Source organism: Sinohyriopsis cumingii, chromosome 14, assembly GCF_028554795.1.
Source record: "Sinohyriopsis cumingii isolate HCF-2022 chromosome 14, ASM2855479v2, whole genome shotgun sequence".
NCBI lineage: Eukaryota > Metazoa > Mollusca > Bivalvia > Unionida > Unionidae > Sinohyriopsis > Sinohyriopsis cumingii.
In genome coordinates this window covers 87,448,569-87,473,150 of record NC_142974.1, presented here as the reverse complement: position 1 = coordinate 87,473,150, position 24,582 = coordinate 87,448,569, and the positions used below count along the sequence as shown (strand labels likewise).

The 24,582-nt window shown below is 33.1% G+C and overlaps 1 protein-coding gene across 1 annotated transcript in view; it reads left to right on the top strand.

Moving 5' to 3' along the window:
• Positions 1 to 24,582, top strand: part of LOC149784316 (G protein-coupled receptor GRL101-like) — a 90,297-nt gene that overhangs the window by 39,507 nt on the left and 26,208 nt on the right. The window contains exons 2-21 of the mRNA XM_089932343.1: positions 3,864 to 4,040; positions 5,461 to 5,568; positions 6,087 to 6,203; positions 6,545 to 6,661; positions 7,239 to 7,337; positions 8,346 to 8,462; positions 12,232 to 12,363; positions 13,104 to 13,256; positions 13,658 to 13,774; positions 14,473 to 14,589; positions 15,305 to 15,436; positions 18,603 to 18,725; positions 19,378 to 19,498; positions 20,180 to 20,248; positions 20,786 to 20,857; positions 21,213 to 21,284; positions 21,649 to 21,720; positions 22,259 to 22,330; positions 22,606 to 22,677; positions 24,262 to 24,333. Of these exons, the coding sequence (XP_089788469.1) occupies positions 3,864 to 4,040; positions 5,461 to 5,568; positions 6,087 to 6,203; positions 6,545 to 6,661; positions 7,239 to 7,337; positions 8,346 to 8,462; positions 12,232 to 12,363; positions 13,104 to 13,256; positions 13,658 to 13,774; positions 14,473 to 14,589; positions 15,305 to 15,436; positions 18,603 to 18,725; positions 19,378 to 19,498; positions 20,180 to 20,248; positions 20,786 to 20,857; positions 21,213 to 21,284; positions 21,649 to 21,720; positions 22,259 to 22,330; positions 22,606 to 22,677; positions 24,262 to 24,333 (2,131 nt within the window). The remainder of the gene's footprint in view (positions 1 to 3,863; positions 4,041 to 5,460; positions 5,569 to 6,086; positions 6,204 to 6,544; positions 6,662 to 7,238; positions 7,338 to 8,345; positions 8,463 to 12,231; positions 12,364 to 13,103; positions 13,257 to 13,657; positions 13,775 to 14,472; positions 14,590 to 15,304; positions 15,437 to 18,602; positions 18,726 to 19,377; positions 19,499 to 20,179; positions 20,249 to 20,785; positions 20,858 to 21,212; positions 21,285 to 21,648; positions 21,721 to 22,258; positions 22,331 to 22,605; positions 22,678 to 24,261; positions 24,334 to 24,582) is intronic.

Here is a 24,582-nt window from a genome sequence, read left to right as displayed (position 1 = left end):
TATATTCAACCTTTCTTTTCATGGTTTGTTTTTTATCCTCTTTGTTACGCATCACTTTTTTTGTTTGGACTATAATTATTATTATTATTTCTAAATCGTTGTGCATAGGCCCTGATTCGCCCTTTAATATTTCTACCAACAGTGTCCTTTACCAAAAGTAATAAATAATATATAAAAAAAGATACTTTTCATTTGTTCGTGTGAAAAATATCGTTTTGTCGACAATTGGTGCTGTTTCTTTTCTTTCTGCTTTTTTGTAATATAGCAAAATAAAAATGAATTATTTAATGGTTAAAGCGAAATAATTTAACATCTGATTGAATGAATAGGAAAGAATATTAAATTACTCTCGATCGAAGCTGCGAATATTTCTTCTTTATGCTCGAAACGTGTTAATATAAAGCAAAAATAATCGTCGCTAAACGATATTTACTTGTAAATAACTCAACAAAATTTAAATCTCAGATGACTGTCTTATATTGTATATTTCGTCCTACTTCATTTCCTTTCGGTTATGTCGGCCCCTAACCAGTTGGTTTTGCCATAGCAGACAATAACGCAATGGAAAAATTCCACCTCTCGCATCTGCACTACCAGATTTTGGCAACGTTCATGCTATCGAGATGTTCATTTTCTTAGCTCTGTTTGAGTTAGCCAAAAGAAGCTTCTCGACAAATATCTCTGTAAATAATACCTGGCGCATTTATACGTGTCTTCAAGTATATGTATACCATGGACAGTTGGGACAGCACAAGGTTTCCCAATGGGGCAATAAATCAAGTACAAGTACAATAAATCTGGTATAGTGAAGCCATGCTGGACATCTTTAGAAGCGTGCCATTTTGACGCTGGCACAAAGCTTCTTGGTTGCTTTCGAAGTCAAGAAAAAATTCTTCAAAGGGTTACTAATGGCTATTTAATCCATCAGGCTTAGGCTTGCACGTGCGATGGCAAAATCGCAGCAACCAGTGGATTTTGCATACATTTATTCCAAGCCTGAGATATCATTAAGATTTCGTAAATGAAAACATTGTTGAGACAAAGGAACATGTTTGGGAGGACCTTGCTGAACATAGGACTAATTATATACTGGTACAATGACAACTGCTACCATCATTGTATAGGCTTGGTGAAGCTCGGATGGATATTGTAAGATTAGTTTCATGGCTAATGTTTTTTTTTTAACGAAAATTACGCTTCGCTTCTGCGGAATTGATCATCTGGAGCAGGGTCGTATTCATTGCGTATTTTCGTGCAAGAAAAACGGTGACTCACAAGAGCATCGAATGCACCGCATGGGACCCTCACACTCAAGACAACCATATGCATTCCAAACTTCAGACGTTTTATGTGTAGTCGTTGGCGGAAACATCTTCGCATAAACTCGATGAATGAAAGGCCTCAGTCGTTAGTAACTGAAATTCAGAAAACCTTTCTCAATCATTCATGTATTGATTCGTACGGATAGATTCCTTTGTGGGTAAGCAATGTTGTCATGTTAATCAACGGGGTTGTCACTTCCTACCGCACAGTTGCTGATGAGTTTGCCCAAGCTGAAATTGAGAAACAACAGAGTCTGAAACACAAATAGTCATAAAAAGACACAAATGAGGCCTAACTTTATTATGCAAAGACTAAAAACGCACTAGTTAATGCCCAAATGATTCTAATCTCCGAAAGAAGAAAAAGCAATGAGATCTTGATACTCAGGCTGTTATTATAATGATAGGGAGTAATTCAAAAAAAGATTAATGAGCGGGTTTTATAAGACGTATACATATATTGCTCAGAATTATAGATGAAAATAAACCCAGCTAAAATGGTGACAGTTTATCAAAGTTAGCTGCTAGTTGCATACAGTAGTAATAAATGTGAAAGTTTGAGTCTAGATAAAAAAAAGCAGACTGACACATTAAATTACTGCCTACCAGTTAGAGAATAAGAACAGTACGTAATGCAATGTTGAGCAAGATATCCGTTCACAGAGTAATGAATTCATCCCGTTGGAATTGCCTAGTAATTACATTCACTTACTTAGCATCAGTTCCACCACAAAAAGATTCCAAACAAAATAAAACAAAATATCAAAACAGACGAGCGGTCATTATTTCTATCGCAACAAGAAATCGATATTTGCTGTTGTCGAATCATCATCAATGGAACAAATATATCTCTCACTTTATAGAGTTATTTGAGAGCTATAACCTTTGCTTCTTTTTCTAATCACGGAAGCGAATGTAAGAGCATGTGTCAAGGATAGGTCATGAACTTGTATTTCTGGCGTTTTCCATATGGAAAAGTTTGCTAATTTAATTTGTCGACAACCAAGTCTTTATTGTAGGGTGATATTTTTTATGATTCTGTGGACCTTAATGATAGCATTGTTCGGATAAAATAAATGATCACATTGTGCGTCTTGGAAGACGAAAAATGTACATGCACAGCAACCCGAAAAAAATTAAAATTACCATGTCACTTTATAAAACTATAAAAATGTTATGAACATTTTGAATATTTTCGTCAATGATTTAATAAATATTTGCCTATCGTTTTTCCAAATACAATCCGAGAGATTCAGTCTATGAAAAAACATCCACCAATGACAAGTAAATTCACGAAAATTATTATACTTTGCAACCTTAAAATTTTCTTCTCGATATCTACTCTCATGACTAATATTTCTACTAGTTCAATTGATTGTCTCTCAATCTGCCCGTTTCAAAAGCTACTAACCAGGTCTGAAATCAGTTGTTTTTTTTTTCAATGTTTCGACAATCATTGGTCCCATTGTGAAAAGACCGATTTTTCGAAAAATGATTTCGTCGTGTACTTTATTGATATTCACATCCCAAAAATTGGGCATTTCTAAGAAGTTTGAAATCAGTGGATGGTTATTGATTTAAGGTTATGCTTCTTAAAACATGGTATTACTGAGAAGTGAAGTAAAAATATCTATTTTCCACTTCACAAAAATGCCATATGTCGGCAAAACATTATTGGTTAAGTATTGGCGATTATGTTCTTTGTTTTGCTTCAATCACAACATCTTTATAGTATGGAATCTATCTTCCAGAAATAAATTAGGTAGGAGTTGATTTGGTCCGATTAATGTCAATAGCAGGCCTGAAGTTTTCAGACTTTTACTTTTGCAGTGTCAGATAAGATTTTCTTTAGTCGTTCAAAGTTGGATAAAGAGCACTTCCGATTATAATCGCGGCTTGAGTGAACGTTGAAACTTTGCAGATACAGGCTTAGTGATCTTAGTAGAGTTGATGCTTGTCATTTGAAATCGAAGCAAATATTCTGGCTAATATTCACAAACCTTAGATAAATTTAATTTTCTTAGGATAAAGCTTGGCCACGCATTGCCAGAAGAGCTAACAGTGCTTCAGTTGCCAAGTTCATGTTCTCATCGTCGTCCACGGTAATGAAAACTGTAACAAGTTTACCTTGATAATCAGATGTTTTATATTTCTTTTTCATAACAAAAACCCATTTATTACAAGCAAATTTCGTCTTCCAATTGCATTTCTTAGATTAATGCAGCTTTAATGTTTTAAATTAATTTTCTTTTCCTTGGTTGTTAGTTGACTTTGTTGTGTAAGTCTTGACACTAATTAGAGACACTCGTCATTCATAATAGTAATATAAAGAGACCAGACACAGTAACATTGTCACGTATGCTAATAGTTTTTAAAGAAAAATTAAAAATATTAAAAAGGCGTTATTCTCTAAATTCTACTTTCTTACAATACTCTTTGACAGTTCTTAACCATATGACAGACCCGTACTATGAATGTTTTCATTGGAACATAATGGCTTCGAACAAAAATGATAACATTAGTTGTAAATTTTACTTTCAGTTGGAAGCTTAGAAGTCGCAACTATAGCAAAGGAGTTGAGTCATGTGGTATTGTCCTGTAACTCTGCTGACATGTATCCATGTGACATAGACCGAAACGAATGCATTCCGGCAAGTCAAGTCTGTAATAGCATCATTGATTGCACTAATGCTAGTGATGAAAGTGTAGAAACATGTGGTGAGTAGTACTTCCTGACTTCTATAACTTCGCAGATCATATTTTACTATGACAATTTCGAGCCTTTCAAATATGAACAGAATTTCCAACAGAATAATACATACGTAGTAGCACAGGTTTGTTTCTTTTTACTTTTAGATATTAGAAGCCAATTGGTGGAATCCAAAGCTTGTCATAAAATATGCATAATACATGGACATATATTTCATGTCAAAGAAAGTCTTAATATCAGTAGCAAATTTAATCTTGATCTGCATGTGGTTGTAATAATCTTGAAAAAGATATTGTATAAAACTACTAATCAATACCCAATAAAAACAAAACCAAACACACCTTTTGTAATATATCAGTGGACGAAGATAATCATTTCATAAAGGAAAATAGATCGATTTTATGCTTTACAAATAAATACACATTGGAATTGCGATTGTTGTTGTAGTTATGAGACTCGCTCTAATGCCTTGGTTCTTATAAATGTTTGGTTTGATCAGATCACAACTTTAAATGAAAATAAAAAAATTAAAAAAACATCTAAATTTTCCAGTTCTATAAAGAACCCAATCATTTTGATAATACGAGATTCTGAATATAGGTTCTCCAGGTTATGAATTATTGCTTTATTTTACCTTTACCTTTCGGTTTGAACGTCTTCTGAAGGAAAACATCTGTAGGTTTAATTTTCCAATTCGTTTGCATCCTACGTTTACTCTTCACGTTATGGGCTTGATACAAATATATATTTATTTAAGTTTCTTTCTTACAAGAAATAGATGAATAACATTTTCTGAATACAGTGTTCCTTAAATAAATAACAATATTATACATTTATGTAATATTTTAGTATCTTGTAAAAAAACATTACGGTTTTAAACGTAATTGCCAATTATTGACAACTATACAATCGGCTTTAAAACTAATTTTCAAATTATTCCCATGCGGATTTTTATTAACATCAGCATATTTTCAAAAATTATTATACATCATTGAACAAGAAATATGATATTAACCTAGATTTAGGTAAATTTACAATGCGTGTATGAAGATGACAAGGACTGGATTTTGTAATAACACTTACATAATAATAATCTATACCCTTTGCTCTTGTTCGTGGTCGATACTATTTTTAGCATATGACAGACTATTCATGGCGGCCAGTAAACCCTTTGAAGTGGATACTTTAATATAGCAGGTATAATTTAATAGGTGTCGAGCTTATTATTCTATGTAAACTTTTTTTTTTTATAAATGTTTATTTCAAAGTTTTGCTATCTTATCATATTAGCATTTTTAAATGACTCAGTCTGGATGCTCTTTAACACATCTTATTCTTTTGTATTATAAAATAAAACAAATTCATTAGATATTGTTCTTCCTGGAATGTTAACAAGATTGCGCAAAGGTGTTAATTATATCGTTATAGGATGCCTTCCCAACGAGTTTCAGTGTAATTCGTCTGCTTGTATTGACATCATCCATCGCTGTGACCAGAAAAAACACTGCGTCGACGGAGCAGATGAGCTTGACTGCGGTATGTACTGATGCACTCAATATTTCTTAAATTCGTTCGTATTTTACACCCGTTAAAATTAGTTGTATAAAGTACCAAACGTTTTCAAAATAAAATATTAGTTATAATTATAAGGATTGTTTAATAGTGATGTTTAATTCTTTTAAAAATAATCCTGATATTAAACCCATACTCAAAGAGATAATACTAGCTCTGCATTTGATTTTTTCGTAAACACTTTTATTTGATCTGTTTATTGCATTTCTAATAATCGTTCTTATACATGAACTATAATTAACCAATCATCTTCCCAGTTACTAACTGATAAATATTGTTAATCAGATAAAAATACATTGTGAATTAATTAACTTAAAAATGTGTATCCGATGGTAGTCTCTTTTCCTTATTCAGTTCCAAGGTGCTATGTTTTTCCTCGGAGGCGAATGTCCTATGCCATCAAGCACGTCAGTAGAGCATCGCTGAAATCAATCGAAGCTTCGATCGCTTTTCGCATCCAAAAATATCATTTATTTTTTCAGAGACGTACAGTTGTCCTTCATCTCATAGCAAGTGTGCTAACCACTTTTGCGTAGCAAGTGATGACTTCTGTAACTTTATCAACGACTGCGGAGATAATTCAGACGAGGAAAATTGTCGTGCGTAATATTGCTAAATTATCTACACGTCTTTGGATCTTTAAAATGCGGTATCTCTTTAGGAAAAATATTAATTTGCTTCGAGAAACGTGTTGGGTCATACCCACTACGAGATATATTTATTCAAGTCATAGTATACGAATAAAGACGACGTAAACGATTTTATTTCTTCATGTTGCATAATGATGTATCTGACTCCAATAACTTCAGCCAACCCCACCTCCGTGTATTGTTTGCAAGAGCTTGGTTAATATTAGTGACCGATAATGTCGTTTTATATTTACAAAGTTTCATTAAAACTTTAGAATTTCTCATATACAGTATTTATAAATATTTTACAGATTACAGAGAATGTTTCAGTACGGAATTTCCATGCAGAAATGGTCAGTGCAAGCCGAATGCTTTGCTATGTGATTCATTAATCGATTGCCTGGACAAGAGTGATGAAGAAGACTGTGGTAAGATAATACTTTCAGTTTAAAGGAATGTGAGAGCAAAATCAAAATTGCACAAATTAGATCCAAACTAAAAAGTTCATTATTCCACTTGAGAATTCTTCCGTAATAAAAAAATTGAACCTGTATTAGCGATCAATATGTACAATTTCTGTTATCGACACACAATGCTATGATAATTATGCATTCGGTACGTAGTACAATTTTTATTGGTCACCAGTATTAGTCATGTTTGTCAAGTATATATGTGGTCAAAACTGAATTTTAGGTAAATATTTTCTCAGAAGCAGAACCTTATGCTACCGTTCACTTTCCTAATAGTATACTGTGTTATAATATTTACCAAGAGATCTAAATAATTTTTGGCACGGTGACAAAAAAATCAATTTGTATTTATTTTTTATTTTTTTCGTCCAGTTTATCTTGAGATATCTAATTGTGATCTACCTTGTGAATAGCCCTAGACTAGAATGTAACTGACAACTGATTTAGCGAGCGACATCTTTTCAAGCGACTTAAATACGAGAATAATTAATACATTACATAATATAATACGAAATTTTGTCTCCCTGTTTTGCAGATCAACATTTCCAGTGTGAAAACGGATTGTATGTGCATAAGTCACGTGTCTGTGACGGTTGGATAGACTGTATCTACAATCATGCTGATGAAACTAATTGTGAGTAGCATGGACACATACACTGCATTTTAATTGTTTTTATAAAGCCATTACTTTTTCGCTCCCACCAGGTGCTAGAATATGACATAATCGTTCTGACATCGATGTAAATGACTGAAGAGATGAAAATGCTATATGATTCCAACCACAGGAAGGGTGTTGAAAATCCATGCTGATTGCATGCTAGAAATGGTAAGGATTGACTTTGTTCAAGCACTTTATACTCTCTGCAAAATTTGGCTACAGACTCTGCATCAACTAGTCAGACTTAAGCTTTAAAATTTGCTTAACATTGGCAGTCCTTCATCTACCAACGAAGCTAGGGTGGGGGAGTTTTCCGGTTGGCTGAGCAGTCTAAGCATTCGTCGTTACCGATCATTGACATATCAACATCTCAACTTTGTTTGCATGAGTTCGAATCTTGGCCCTTACCAACGTAGGCAGAAGAGGATGCTGCCAGTAGCTTTCCGTGGGTCGTTGGATCCTCTCGGGGTTTTCATGCGGTCTTTATCCACCAGGGTTTTTCTGGCCTCAGTGTATAGCCTAATTATGCGCTAATATAAGCCCTGACATAGTTACTCACACCCACGTCCCCAAAAGTCCGCACCAACAATAAAACCAATCAAACAATGCTCGTATAAAAAATCAGTCTTTGCTATGCATTAATTTTACCAATAATTACAAGTATTTTGTTTACAAGTAAAAAAATTCTTGGCGTCTGTTTTTAGTGTCTTTCTGCACATTGATCACTAAAATACATGAACATTTTGAAACGAATATTCAAACACACATGCAAACTTAGAACATTTATTAGCTTTGAACCCGGTTGTCAGTAAACGGATTTACGCTATGTGTATTAAATATTAAGACCAGAAAAAGAAAAAAGAAACTAGTTTTATATTTATATATGTGATTAAAGTAAATGATTCCGCAAATGTAAATGAAATAATAATGAAAAATTCATACTAGTCACGCAATGACTATAATTTTATTCTATAATTATTATAGGCGGGAATTGTACTAAGGACCAGATTAGCTGTGATAATGGTCGCTGTATCCGGAAGTCTAATGTATGCGACGGAGTTTGCGATTGTTTTGGAACATGCCAAGATGAAATGGATTGTGGTAAGTAATTACTCATGAAGCTGATCAGTCAGTTAATTTTCAGTTCCATTTCTTGTATGCGCATACAAAACCGAGAAAATTAAGTACCGTTTTAACTTCACCTATAATAAAATAAGCAGAATGTAACGTGCTTTTGATAGTGAAACATTAATCAAAATTAATAATGGCAGAAGAAGCATGAAAGTACTCCATGCTTCTGATAAAATTACTATGAAGACAAATGTAAGTCTCAGACAAATATTACATATAAATTCACATACGCACATGCATGCATAACAAGTAAATAGAATCACCTGTCTGGACTATCTACCTACCTAAATACATATATGCCTACAGATTACAAGATGGCCGCTATCGCTTAACCGGCTTGAAGCAGCTGTTGCGCTTTTAAGTGCCGTTTTCATGATATTTGTGCGTGTTGCCTGTTTTCATCTTCGTTATTGTGTTCATTATGTATTGGCTGTTAAATTCGTTATGTGTTTCTTTATCTCCTTGTTTTGGAAACGAGAAAAATTAGACTTTTTCTCAGCTGTCTTGCTCCACTGTTTTTGAACAAACCCCCATCACTTGATACTCGCCAGTCAACCCGTTTATGCTACGATGGACCCTCATTAATTGCTTTAAATGTTCACTCCTTGGCTCTCCACACTACATAGTGCTCTAGACTAAACGAACATTCATCATTACCTAAATGTAAACAGAAAAAAAAAAAACGTTGTGTCAAAGCTGGCCGGCGTAGAACAGGAAGAAGAATTCCAGTTATCTCAAACCATCAGGCGATGAGCCCAAGTGTCCGGATCTAACACCCACTGTTACTCCATCAAGTCGTTCCCCCGTAATTCTCGCTAAGGTGGAATTGCTGTCATCACAAAGAACTCCATGATAAAACGTCTTAACTACACCACAACATTCAATTTCGACCACACATCGTTTAAACTAGTCCAAACCACACTCACACTGGAGCAAAGGTCAGTCCATTTTTTCTGCCTATACCGCCCTCCTCCTAGTAGAAAAAACAAACTGGATGACTCTCTTTTTGGAGCAGTTTCCGAATCTCCTGGACTATGGAAATTTGATGGGTGGCAACTTGATTATACTTGGAGATTTCAACTTTCACTTTGACTGTCCCGGAAACTCAAATTAATAAAAACTCATAGATTCCATTAATGTTTTCAACCTCAAAACAGTCAGTTAACTAACCCACTCATAAACATGGTCACATTTTAGACTGGATTCTTCGTAGACCTGATGATAACATTCTACGGTCCTCCCTGGTATCCCATGACCTTGCATCAGATCATCTCTGCATTATATGCCATCTTGACGTATCAGTCCCTAACCCTCCACCTTTATCTGCTACTAAGAGAAACCTCCGTATGATAAATGGAACCGAAGTAATGCACAACATCCAAGCTAACCTAACAACTTGCTTACCTCCTACCGCAGAACAACTCGATAACTGCGTTCATTACTTGACAAACATGCCCCAGCTATCAAGTGCAGAGTATCAATTCAAAAGTGTTCTCCATGGTATAGCAGTGTTAGGGACAAGCTGAGAGGCTCTGGCTTTCCACCAGACTCACTATTCATAAGCAAATCTATGAAGTCGATAAGAATAATGTCACAAATATAGTCCATGCAGCGAAATCACCCCACTACACTACTAAGATCATGGAAAGTTCAAGCTGCAAAGAGCTCTTTGAGATTACTAACAAGCTAATGTCAAGGAACAAATCAACACCACTTCCAACTACCTTCTCTCCAGTCGAACTTCCGGATATGTTTGCAAATTTCTTCAGTGGCAAAGTACAAACCATTAGAGATAAGCTTGACACCACAATTTCAATTGACTCGTCGTCACCATACAGTTGGGATACAGAATTTGAACGGCAACCATTAGCAGCATTTCAACCTGTCTCTATGGATTTCGAACGTACAATCGTGATGAAGAGTGCACCAAAGTCATGTGAACTTGATCCAATTCCAACATCACTGCTGCTTGAGTGCTTAGATCCAGTATTGCCTTCACTAACTGATCTTATTAATACCTCCCTCTCATCCGGGGAATTCCCATCATTTTTCAAATCTGCCATTGTAAAGCCTCTGCTAAGAAACCAACACTAGACCATAACGATTTAAAGAACTACCGCCGAGTTTATAATCTCCCATTCATATAACAAAATCTTAGAAAAGGTTGTCCTATCCCAGCTTGTATCTCATCTAAATTCAAACAGTCTTTTTAGCAATGTACAATCTGCATATCGCCCTTGCCAAAGTACTGAAACTAGTTAATGACATTCTCTCTGCGTTGGATAGCGGAAAGATTACAGTCCTCATCCTCCTTGATTTGTCTGCAGCATTTGACACAATAGACCATGATATATTACTTCACCGTCTCCAGCATGTATTTGGCATTCATGTGGTTCAAGTCCTACTTGGTCAACAAGACACAAATTGCATCTGCAAATGGAATACACTCCAGCCCAGTTGTGGTGTTCCACATGTATCTGTTCTTGGACTTGTTCTCTTCATTCTGTACACTCAGTCGCTCTCAAGTGTCATAGATCATCATCCAGTGTCTCACCAGTTGCACGTTGCTGACACCCAAATATACAAATCTAGCCAACCAACTAAAGTTGATGCTACCATCCAAGGTGTAGAGAGGTGCATTTCTGATGTGAAATCATGGATGACTTGTAACAAGCTGCAGATGAATGATAAAACTGAGGCCATTCTGATCACAACATAAAGACTTTCTCATTCACATCCTTTACCTCAAACAATATCAGCAAGACCAACATTAAATTCACACAATCAGTACGAAACCTAGGTGTTACTCTGGACAGTACTCTCGCATTGCACCAACATGTCATGAACATATGCAAGGTTGCATATCTTGAGCTGAGACGCATCAGCTCAATTCGCAAATGCCTTTCAGTTGATGCCACTAAAACACTTGTGTGTTCATTAGTACTTTCAAGACTGGACTATTGTAACTCAATTCTGTCTGGTTCATCTCAACATCTACTCCAGAAACTTCAAAAATTTCTAAACACAGCCACTCGGATCATACTTAGAGTACCATGATCAGAGCACACCTCCCCGCTGCTCTGTACCCTACACTGGCTATCCATTCGATCCAGAATCAAACACAAAATTTGTTCTCTGTGCTACATTTCACTGTCGGACTCTAGTCCAACATACCTATCTGACCTCACCCATGTGTACACACCAGCAAGATACTTACGCTCTTCTGACAATCGTATACTCATTATTCCCACTATGAAAACAAAGTCATATGGACAACGTTCCTTTGCATGCCAGGGCCCAGCAATGTGGAATGAATTGCCCACTGAACTTAGACACAAAGACAACAGTAATCACATTCAAGAGGGCTCTCAAAACTCACTTATTTCGACGGCAAGAACAAACTTAAAGACCTAATAATGTTTCCTACCTGAAATATTCTCAGCATGTTTTTTAGTTTTTAATGTTTTTTCTAATTTCATTGTGTTTGGTTTTGTTTTTTATCTTTTCGTTGTTGTCTAATGTTGTAAAGCGCTTAGAGCTTCTAAAGATTACGCGCTATACAAAGTCCTCATTATTATTATTATTATTATTATTATTATACATATATACAAAGATACATACATACATACATACATACATACATACACCAAATTGAATACATATTCATATATCAAATTGATTACCTGTTGACACACAGAGTAATATATGTTGATGTTTTCCATTCGATTTTTAAATTCAGGTTCCTTAGCGTGTCCTGTAGGTGAGATGTACCTGTGTAAAGGTAGTAATAGGTGCATCAAGAAACAATATCTATGTGATGGATTCAACGATTGCTGGAACACCAAGATAGGAGTTGACGAATATTTTTGTGGTAAGTTGACATGATGGTTCAGTTTTTATATATAAATGTTTTAACCTATTTCAATGAATGGGATTCCTACTCGATTATAAGTGTTTCTCACGCCATTCGAAGACTACTATGACGATTTTATGTAAAAACTTGATAATATCAATTAAAACTAAATAAAATAGTATTATCATTCTGGATGCATTTTTAGATTAATTAAAAATTTACCTCTTCTCGCTGACTACCTTTGTTAGTTTGAAAATTTGTTAGTAATCTTATTTAAGTTGAAATAGATTATCCTTATCTTCTAAATTTACTCAGATTTCGATTGCATAATTTAAACTGCGTTAACTCCATATTTGAACTTGAAGAATGTATACTTTGAAATCGTATTTTATGTATTAAATTGTTTCCTTTAAATCACATTTCTTTTCGTGTATCTTCTGCAAATGCTAATAACATCGTCTACAACGATATGTTCTCTGTTGTTATATACGCATCAGAGAAAGAAGGATATTAGCTTGATCCGAAAGAGTAAATACATTTTGTTGTCATTTCAATGACCTGTTTAATTTTGTATGGTATTTCTCACGCAGTTTCAATTAAATGCCCTTAATACTTGTTAATGGAAATTGTGTGAACAGCTTAAATTGGAAACGCTTGCCTTGTTTGTTTGTTTTTAGTAACGCTTGTCTGTTTTATACACTGGATACACTTGAGAGTTAAAAACTTTGAAATATGAATATATTCGTATATTTTTTAAGCCAACACGTCAGATGTTTGCTCCGATATTAAGAACAAATATGGCGAAACCTTTTGGTGCCCGGAGGGCCGATGTTTTCCTTCAGCGGGGCACGAGAATATTCTTTGTGACTTTTATAACGACTGTTTGCAAGGGGAGGACGAAGATAACTGTGGTAAGACCTAATTAATTTTTTTGATGCAATAACTTTAAACTAATAACCTCTTTGCTATCACTACTACATCACGCAGTCTTTCTCCATATCTATTTCTGTTAATACTACCTTTACTGCTACTACTTTACAAATACTATTCCAGCTCTAATTTCTTCTCTAAATATACTCCTAAATCTATATCTATCTGATACACTGACAATATATCCATTCCAGTTGTTTCAGTTACTTCAAACTTTACCTCGTTTGCCATATTTGTTTCTCTCTGAAATATTTAATAAATGGTTTTAACATAACACTATAAGGAATTAAATAATTATGTTTGGAAACAGCAATATTTTATTTTTACTCAATGAAATAAAATTGACCTTTCAATTTTCACAGAATATATTAATTTATTTTAGACGCTAGGATTTGCAGATCTACAGAGTTCTCCTGCAACAGCGGACAGTGTATTGCCTGGCGCCACCGCTGTGATGGTAACCCTGATTGTTATGATCGGACAGATGAAGTGGGATGTGGTAAATACCAAAGATAATTCAGTATTATTTAGATATTTATTCCGGTTTATAATGGTATAAAAGAAGTGAGGAGCAATTGATAAATATATCTAGATCATGAAATATTAAAGTAGAAGGAACTTTATCAAAAAATATTTTATTCTCTCGATCGGACGATTCTACATTACTGATACGGACGAACATGAAGAGAAATGAAAAATAAAATTATGATCGCACTAAGTTCCTGATCTTCTATTTGATGTGGAACATTGTAGTAGTACTCATTTCTCCACAAAACATAACTATGAAGAAAAATATAGACATAATCAAGAACATCTACAACTTTCCTTGGGTGGAATCGATCACAGTACGTTTGGTGATCAAGATTGTCTCACAATGGACCCACAAATATAAGACTTGATCCCATAAGAGTACCAAGTGTAGAGTTAGCCTCATCCTGCGCAGATTATAATCTGAATGGAGTCATATTAGAGAGTTTGTATACCTTAGTATGTGTGGAATAAACGCTAAAAATACACACACCTTGCGGAAGGTTCTGCGCTACCAGGGCATAATTTTAACAAAATTAACAGCAAAGGAAATTTAAGCTCCTTTTTATTTGTGGAGGGATTGGTGTGTGAAAAGATTCCGCTTACCCTTCCTAATCAAAGATATATAAGAACACAAACTCGTCTTTATTTTGTTCTTTTTTTAAACAGAAAAACACTCCTGTCCCTTTGGAAATAAACGCTGCAGAGGGGGTCAGTGTATACCAGAGAAGCATTGGTGCGACTATTGGAAAGACTGTCCCGATTTTTCAGATGAAAACAACTGTGGTAAAGGGTTCTTAATGAAACATGTTTTTTCAGATCACGATTATAACATGACTATATATTTTACTTCTCACTCATAATGCATCCAATAATTTATAATCTTTCCGCAAATTTTTGTTGCAATATCCATATTTTAATTCTCAAAACTGGATCAACAATGAAATCGAATTTCACATTTCAAACAATATTGAAGCTACACAGAGTATCTAAGGTTCTTATTTGTTATTTACCTTTATACAAAGAAGAAGATATATTGAATTCGTTAATACCGAAATATACCACTATCTCCTATAACAGAATATGTCGAATCACTAAAAATCACATTTATTTTTTAGGCTCTTTAGGATATGATGTACATGAATGTTTTGAAGTACTAATCCTGGCCACACTTTTATAAAACAATATGAGTATGTAATCAACTCAACAATTTGACGATATTAAACAAATTGAACCTACTTCGACAAATTTGAAATGTAAGTACTGAACGACATTTGCATGTTGCAGAGGTCTAAAGGTTAAGTTTGTTATGAAAGAATTCTCAGAATTGGGATTCTTTCTGAAATTGCAACTATATCTCTAAGTGTTGTGGTTTATTATAGTTATATTAATGTTACATTTGTTTTGAAAAACGTTTCTTTGTAATTGTCTACTGCTGCTAAATTGAATCCTTTTAAGTAACGGTTACAGCTGAAAATTTAAAATATTAAATTTGTCTTAGAGAGGAAAGATTGTGGCGCAGATCATTTCCGTTGTAGAAACGGACAATGCATATCAATGAATGCTGTATGTTACAATGGAAACGATGCTGGAAGATCGGGATGCGCAGATGGATCTCACTTGCTTAATTGCAGTAAGTTTCTCTTATTTATTGATTTATTGATTTATTTTTTGATTTATTAACACGTGTTTCCTCAAAATAGAACTAAAAAAAGAAGTTAATCTAATTAGAATAAAAATGACATTTCAATCAAGATGTGATGGAATCTTTAGGACAATTTTTACCCATGGTTATTCTTTAAGTTGAGTTATATCAATTTCTTGCACATTGTACATATTTAGTCCATGTTGCAGGTTCTAATTTTAGATGGTGTTCTTTTCCTTTAAACTTTAAAAGGTTTCTGTCATTTGCATGAGGCCTAAAATTAGATTAAAAAATGATTGGTTCCTCAGTTGTAAAAAACACATATAACGCGACTTTTATTTAATTTTAAATAAATTTTTGTTATTTTTACACCTAAAAAAAACAAGGCAGGTATTAAAGCAAAATTATAATGCCCAATCCTTCAATCAAATAGGTATTTCTCTAAATTATTGTTACTCTAAGTACTTTGTTAAGTTTTTATCGTAGTTATTGGTTATCATTTCGTTTCATTCGTGTATGTTTCATGACCAATAACAAGCACTTTATTATCTCGAAAAGTACATAAAATATGTTTTCTCTCTCACCATCTCTCTATATGGTGTGACGCTGTATAATGAAAGACAACGAGATGCATTAATTTCTGATTTTAAAAATGTACATCGTACATACTATGCTAAGGTCCAAACATCTCTGCCCCCCAGCGTGTCCACTACAAAATGTAGATCTGTGCCTTTTATTTCTATTACAATAATTGATTGTTATCTATTCTGAGTTTATATTTTTCTTGAAATTGAATAAACCAATATTAAACACATTATTTAAACATCAAAGATGGTTTTATTGAAGAAAATAGAGCAATACAAGCACATTGTCAGCATCTTGGACACTGGAAGCTCAGTCATTCAAATACTGGTGCATTGAAATCAGTTTGAAATAGAAGCTAAGTGAAACGACGAATCAAGAAGAGGTAATATCTTAATGTATTTACAGTTTATATGTCATTCTGGTAGTTAACATTGTTACCGACTTTTTCTCTCTCGCACTGTCTCCTTTTCCTGTGGTCGGTTTGATTTAACTTCTATCATCATTCATAGGTCCAGATTGACCATCGCATGACGCAGACGACAGTCTAGTACGCTAGGTTTTTCACGGGTTTCGCCCGTATCTTGTTACGAAGTTCCAGAGAGAGAGAGAGGGGGGGGGGTGCGACCTTTGGACATTTTCGTGGTACTTAATAACAATAGAGAAATGTGCTGCAATATGTACCTCTGAAGTCTACAGTTCCTTGTAGAAACAATTATTATCAATCCGGTTTCTGAGAGCTGGATAACTTTTTTAAAAATGTTCTTGTTACAAAATATTACATGAACACATGTATTTTCCAGAAAAATAACAGAATTAATCCTTTTCAAATAACTCAAAACACAGCATACAACAGTTTAACAGCCCAGCTTCTAATGAGATTAATTCTCCAAAATATGGCTTATATCGTATTCTTAACGTAAACAATGGGTCACGTGATCATCTTATCGATGATTATAGAAAGCAAGTACTTGTTACAGATCATGTTTACCCAGTGTGACTGACGAAAACTAATCATTTTACTCTATGAAATAAAAAATATAAAAAAATTGTTTACATACTAAAGACAAGGTCCTATCATGACCTTGAAAACAACCAATCATTTTAAAATAAAATAGAATTTGTTTACAATGGTTGTTACAAATTGTGAAACAAGGTCAGGATTTAGATCAACATCTGGTGTTTATAAACTAAATCAAGGTCAAACTATTTTCTGAAACAATTATCATCTCTAGTAAATATATTTACATCACAATATCATGTAAAGAAAAAGAAAAATTGTAAAACTTAAAAAATTAAATTGAAATAAATATGTATTAAATCAAATACAAGTAAATCAAATATACATAATAATGAAAACTTATCAATGATCTATTAAGCCGAGAATCGACATACATACATACATACATACATACATACTTGCATATATATTTGTATAGCGCCTTTTCTTTAGAAGCTGTAAGCGCTTTTCAACATTGGACAACACATATAACATAAAAACATATAATGATGATTACCAAAAAACAATATATATATATATATATATATATATATATATATATATATATATATATATATATATATATATAAGTTGTTCCCGCTTTCCTTAAAAACTAATCTCTACAACCTGACAACTTATAACAACATAACATATCACTCTGACATCTGCCAAGTTCTCCGTGTAATATGTTCCCATGACATCTACAAGATTAACAATTTTGAAAAATCTATACTGAAGGGGTAAAACCTTGATATAGTTTAAGATTTGTTCTTCTTGAATGGAGATAAAGAGAAGAACCACAAAGAAATAAAAGATGAAAACGGCCTCAATCTGGAAACACATAGTTAAATAACATGAGAAAGGAAGATGTATTTCTTAAATGGAAACGAAATAAGTTTTTAAAAGAAAGTGATTTCATTACTGGGCGATATCGCCGTCCTATACGTGGAGATCCACGGTGTATTGTATATTAAATTACATGGCAATAACTTTGAATTTGTATTACACTAACTTGGGTCGCCAAAGGTATTTTACCTCAAATTACAAGGCAACTCATGATGATACATCTTATATAGCCTTTTTATTTTATTTTTTCTAAATCACTTGAAAACCATGTTTGGAAATAACAAAAATTAAAGTTTAATATCAAAAGTATCTTTTTATCAAAAGTGACTACTTCGGAAACTATTTTTTAAATTATCCTGCTTTCTGAGGGATTTGGACTGATAAGATTTCCACATAAAAATGTCTAAAAGTAATTTTAAGGTGAAGAATAATATCATTGGACCAAATTAAAATTATTATACAATGGTTTTTTGGTTTTGCCTTTTTGCCTTGTATTTGTATTATGAAAACATCTGATGATCTATAGGTAACTTGGATTGTTTTTTTTTTTTTTTATCATTTCATGATAGTGGTTAAAAATACTGCAGATAAAATTAAATAGTCATCGGAACGTAATGTTTCATATAATATACCAAAAAAGAAACCAATTTGGAAAAAACAGAGAATGCACAGGACGAAGATGAAAATCAATTCTCAGGTATGTTTTAGCTTGTGTTTACCTTGTAGGAAACTGGACATGCCGAGGAGAAGAGCAGTTCAAATGTAGGTTTTCCTTCTGCATCAAGCAGTCTCAGGTGTGTGATGGTCTCATTGACTGTAATATGACCTACTGGGATGAATATCACTGTAGTAAGTATGTGGTCAATAAGCAGCAGGAACAGTCATTGAACGAGCTAACAAAGAAATGTTTCTGTAGTCCACCAGTGTTAAAAGTTTACTAAGATGTATAATGTCGAATCATGATTGTCTCAGTTTCTGTATTTCTTTAGCAATCATATTTAAAATACACAATTTCCCTTACAGATGTTGCTTTTCACTGTTTATCTCGGTAAAATCAATTTACGTGTAAAAACGGTGATATTTCTCATTAACTAAATATTTTATTTTTATGAAATTATCTCAAGAAACATAATGAAAATGATCATTTTTAATTAACTTCAAGGACTCAATCTGATCTTTTCGAAGTCAACGACTGAGCCGAAGCATCAACGACATGCCTCGAAAAGATTTAGACCGAAGAGTTTACAAGAGCATTGTTTTGGGGCATTAAAAATATTATTTTTAACTTAGATTTCGAGAGTGATTTTTGTAATTAACTCTAGTTTTCAGTGATTTGCATATCGTCCATTTTATACATTATTTGCATTTTGTTCTTCTCACTTTCGGTCAATATCATTCCAAGTAATAAATAAATGGCACATCGTCCGAAGACACCTTTGTTGCATTCCTTTGGATTTTCACATTTGTTGACCAATGCACTAGTATGTTATTGTATCCGTAGAATTTTCCTGCCCAGCACCCGACCTAACTTGTGATTGTGAGGAACACTTCATGGACTGCAAATATCGGAATCTAACGTCACTTCCACATAATTTAGATATTGATAATGGAGCCACCAAATTGTAAGTTACGAAAATAAGTATATATATATAAACGTTTCACAAAGTCACACTTTTGCTATACAGGTTACTAACGAAATTTTTAGCCGAGAAAAAGACCATATTGCTCATTAATGTCATTAGTTGTCCTGTAATAAATTTTCTTTGTCGGATATGCTTTAAAAGTTAGTGTTAGGATAAGTTTTTGAAAATAATTCTGTTTAATAATTCTTCTTCTTCTGCTTACCTAATATTGCCTAATTTAAAAAAAGTAATGTGCATCGCGAAATCAGTTAGTAATCTTGATCCAAACGTTCATATGACTAATTTGAGCAAATTTAAAAACTTCGTATCATGGCGCAGTTAATGACCATGCTACGTACATTAAATCTTTTTCAATACATACATACATACATACATTCATACATACATACATACATACATACATACATACATACATACATACATAACGATATTTCTTTCATGTTGTATGGAGATACTTATAAAGACACGGATGAACTTGAGACAATAATATACACATACGGCTGCTATAAATTCTCTATAATATTAAGTCTATTTTATGTGGAAAGTATTTCATACTAAAGAAGTATAATTATACTTTGTAATTTAGTGGCTGTGTTTTGTAAGATATCACAGAGGACACTAAATATTCATTTAACCTGTCAATATCATTTCTCACGCCAGCAATTTGCGTGGAAACAGAATTGTGATTACGCCAGATATGTTCATCAAATTGGACAGGCTGACTTATCTGTAAGTACACTTTATTGTGTTATTATTGCTATGAGCTATATTAAACAGGAACGATACAAGTATTTTGTGAAAGTCACTAGTATTCACGGCTTTTGTGTGTTTCATAATTCATTGCTTTTGTGATTTATTACAATCCATATATACATTTTCTTTCAGGTTACATCGTATTTTCAGAAACTCAAAATGCTGAAATTTATAAAGTATCCAAATATTAACGAATCATGCATCAGAACTTCTAATAATGTGTTTGCGGCGAGAAATTATTTGGGTCGGGTATATTCATTCCCACTATGATATTCCAAAAATAACAAAAATGAGTTTAAATCATATATTCTAGCACAAGATTATCTCGATTTGTTAATACTTTATACGTAACACAATTTAGACTATGACAGTCAACTTACTTAGTAATATATCGACCTTTATGTTATTTTTTTTTAGGTCTTAGCGATGATGAATTTTAATAATAGTATTACAGCTCAAATTTTAGCAACAACTTTTTTATGCCAGTAATAAAAAGACACTTCACCATTTTAGTGATTTAAGTGAGAACGGAATTGAGCAACTACCTGCAAGACTCTTCAGAACTCTCTGGAGACTTATTACTTTGTAAGTTTCTCAATCTATATCTATGGTATTTTAAAAAGATTTTGTACATTTTGAACTTTTTCAATATTTAAATGATCATTGCTTTTATGCATATTCTAAATTTGATATACCCAATTTTAATAAAAGTGATTGTCTTTTAAACAAAAAGCTTTGCAGGATATATTCAAGTAAAACAACTGTAACAGTTTTCATTCACTTCAACTGGAACGTTTCAGATAAGGTAGTTAACCTTGTTTTCTTTATTTGCAGATAACATTTTTCATCCTTACATATTTTATATCATTTTTCTAAAATGTTTTAAAAAAAGAAGGAATAATATAGAAAAATAAATAACAATAATTCATGTTTCTTTCAGAAGTTTGGAAAGCAACAAGATAACAATTATACTCAACGGAACTTTTACTGGGTTGACCCAATTAAGAACATTGTAAGTGATGTCATTTAATTAAATGTAACATTCCTTTCGCGTACAGATATGATAACATTTCCAATGAATATTTTCGTGCGCAATTTTTTTTCGCTTTAAAAAAAATGGACTCAAAATAATATTTTGATCATATTAAAATTATTACCTTGATATTAGTTTTAAGTTCAGTATATATTCATCAATATTATAGAGCCAGAGATTAAGTTGATCCTGACATTATGATATAGAACACAACCTTCTTTTTCAGTGGGAAGACAAGTGTCGAACTTTCACGCATACATTTACCAGGAAAAACGTGCAAAAAAGAAAATTTGTGCCATGCCTATTTTGTGTTAACCATTGTTCGCTTTTTCTTTCATTCAAGATACCTGAAGGGCAACATCATTTCCATCATTCAGCCATACGCATTTGTGGGCCTGTCACACCTTTTGACGCTGTAAGTTATTTTGAAAAAATGTGCTTTTACTTCAGTCATGAGGACAAGTTGTGTCTATTGCCGGTAGTGATTTCAACATTGATTTCTGAAACATTGGACGCATATTATCAACATCTGTATTCGTTGCTGATGGATATATCCTTGTTTCATATTTTTAACTTATGTTTTTAAATCAGTATATATCAAAATTTAAGTTATCGAAGATAAAGGTGATAAAATCACTTTCTAATTGGGTAACAAGAAGTTTTTTATTAACTTAAATTTGGATCTATACTGATTTAAACAAATAAGTAAAAAATATTGAATAATATAAATATTTCTTGTGAATATTTTTTCGTAAAATTGTTTTTCTCAGACTTTCGCGGCTTTTTTATGTATATAATGTACGATACATCTCTTTTTGCAATAATCGTTTTATTTCTTCATTAGTGACGTCATTTGCTGTCATTTGCTGACGCCTGTTATTTATTAATAACCTTAAGCACATCTATTACCCACTAGATATTGGCTCCAAATTAAAGATGTTCTTCCATTTCAGAGACATAAGTGGCCAGCGTCTTTCTAAAATCGAAAATAACACTTTCCTTGGGTTAAAAAGTACTAGAAAATTGTAAGTATTGCTTAGATTTTACTGTTCACTGTTGTTTAGAAAACTTTTAAATTTACTGTCGTTTGCTTGGCATATTTGAATACTTCGTTATGCTTTTTCCCAGAGAGCATGTTTTTCCAAATAACAAGCTGCCAATATGATAACTGATAGTTTAATATCTGTTTTGTTTTTGACGGTTTACATCCGTTTTAATCTTGTTGAAAAAGTGAGACACATTGTATCGTAATTTTGAATCTTATATTTTTAATACTCAACCCAAAGTCTTCTATTTTCAGAAACATTTCAGGAAACATCGTCACAAATGTTGCAGATGGATGCTTCAATGGACTCATTGCGATTCAGACGCTGTACGTAAAGCAAAACATTTTATGAAATATAAACCCATTTGCCTTCCGGCATACATTTTTGTATGTAACATTACTTTGTGATCAACATTTTATTCATCTACAGATGTGTAATCGTTTGCGAACCTTCTAAAATCCGTTTGGATATCTGTGTAGATAGATACATATCGACTTATGAGTATGGGGATGTCATTGAACTGTGGTAATTTTCTGCTTTACTTTATTTCGATCGATATCTTTAGATTGTAATATTTCTCGAACTAAATATTTCAAAATGATTTAAGAGATGCGTTGTTTGTTTGTGTTTTACACAACCCGCCCGTGTAAGAAAGAGCATCAGTGGGAAATAATGACTGTTTTAGTTCAATATCCTTTTAAAGTTCACGCTCCCCATTTCAATAAAAAAAGCCACTAGCCTGAAGTGTACGAAACATAAAGACTACTTTTGTGTAATTTTATTTAATTAATAACACTTGTACAATATTTCAATCTTGTCATTTGTTTCATTTGTATACAAAATTAAGTATGAAATGAAAGTAGTTCCTGGGTGAAGTTACAGTAACCACGATTATTCGCTTGTTAAACAATTCACAAGTGCGGGATTTGCTTCAAGTGCATGCAAGGTCACCAGTAAAGTTAAAATGTGACACTTACTGGTGATTCTGATAGACACTTTTTTGTTACTAAATGAAATATGTGACATTTTCTCTCAACCTGCAATTGTGAATGTCCCGTGAATATCAGATATTTTCCAGATTTGTGTTATGTATAGTGACGTGAACGTACATAATATCGTATATAATCGGTAGAATATATTATATTTACAAAATGAATGTGTGATAATAAAATATTAATTACTGTTAATAATGTATCTTATTTGTCTGGCATTTAAGCTGATGACAAACTTAATAAATGCACGCCATTAGTTTAATAACAAATTCAGTTTCGCCTCATCATCGTTTGAGATATCCTGCTTGAAAAGTTGACCTCGAGTCCGGCCTAGTTCAAAATTTTTCGATATGGACTTGTTCTTAATTTCAGCTTCCAAGTATGCATCTGTGTAAAATATTAATCTTAAAGTAGCATCAGTGACATTTAACAGTTATGTAATGACAATCCTCAAAATGAAGTTATGATTCACTTTTTCTTGTAGAAATATTTCCCGCCGTTTGTGGCATTTATGGCAAGTCTGTATGCAATATCATTCCTAATGTCACTTGCAGTAAGTGACAATTTTAAATAATGAACCTGAAAGTGAGCACGAAACAAAATTTCTGATATATGTTTTCATTGATATAAATGAATATTCAACATAGGGCACCATCTATCTCATCTTTTAGGAATTATGGCTATCCAATTGTAACGTATCTTTTATAAGAAGAATGCCCAGATCCAACAAATTTCAAGAGATCGAGTTAGAGCTTAATTGGTTTTCTTTGATTAAAACTGATTCAAGTTTGTACAAAGAAAATACAACAAATCCAGTCGGCTTTGTCCATAACAATACCCAAACACCGCAGGCACAACATACTACTTTTTTCACAAGAGGAATTGTGACAATTATCATGTGTTGCAATTTCGTTCCAGAGACATATCGAACAATAGAATCCGATTCATTGGAGAGAATGTTTTCAAAGGATTGAAGAAGCTGAATTTCTTGTAAGTACACACAAACACGTATGTGTATTCATATACTTGTGAGGACCTTGACTTTTTACTACATTTCGAAGACCATAAGAAGGAATGAAAGTATGTTAGAAATTTGAAAGTAAACTTAAATGTAAGCCAGGCAATATCTGTATCACTTCATTTTTGCCGTATATGACTTTAAACATTATGAGGACTACTCTTACTTTACCATTATTGTGAAGACTAATTACATACGATCAAAGAAAACCATCAACCTGA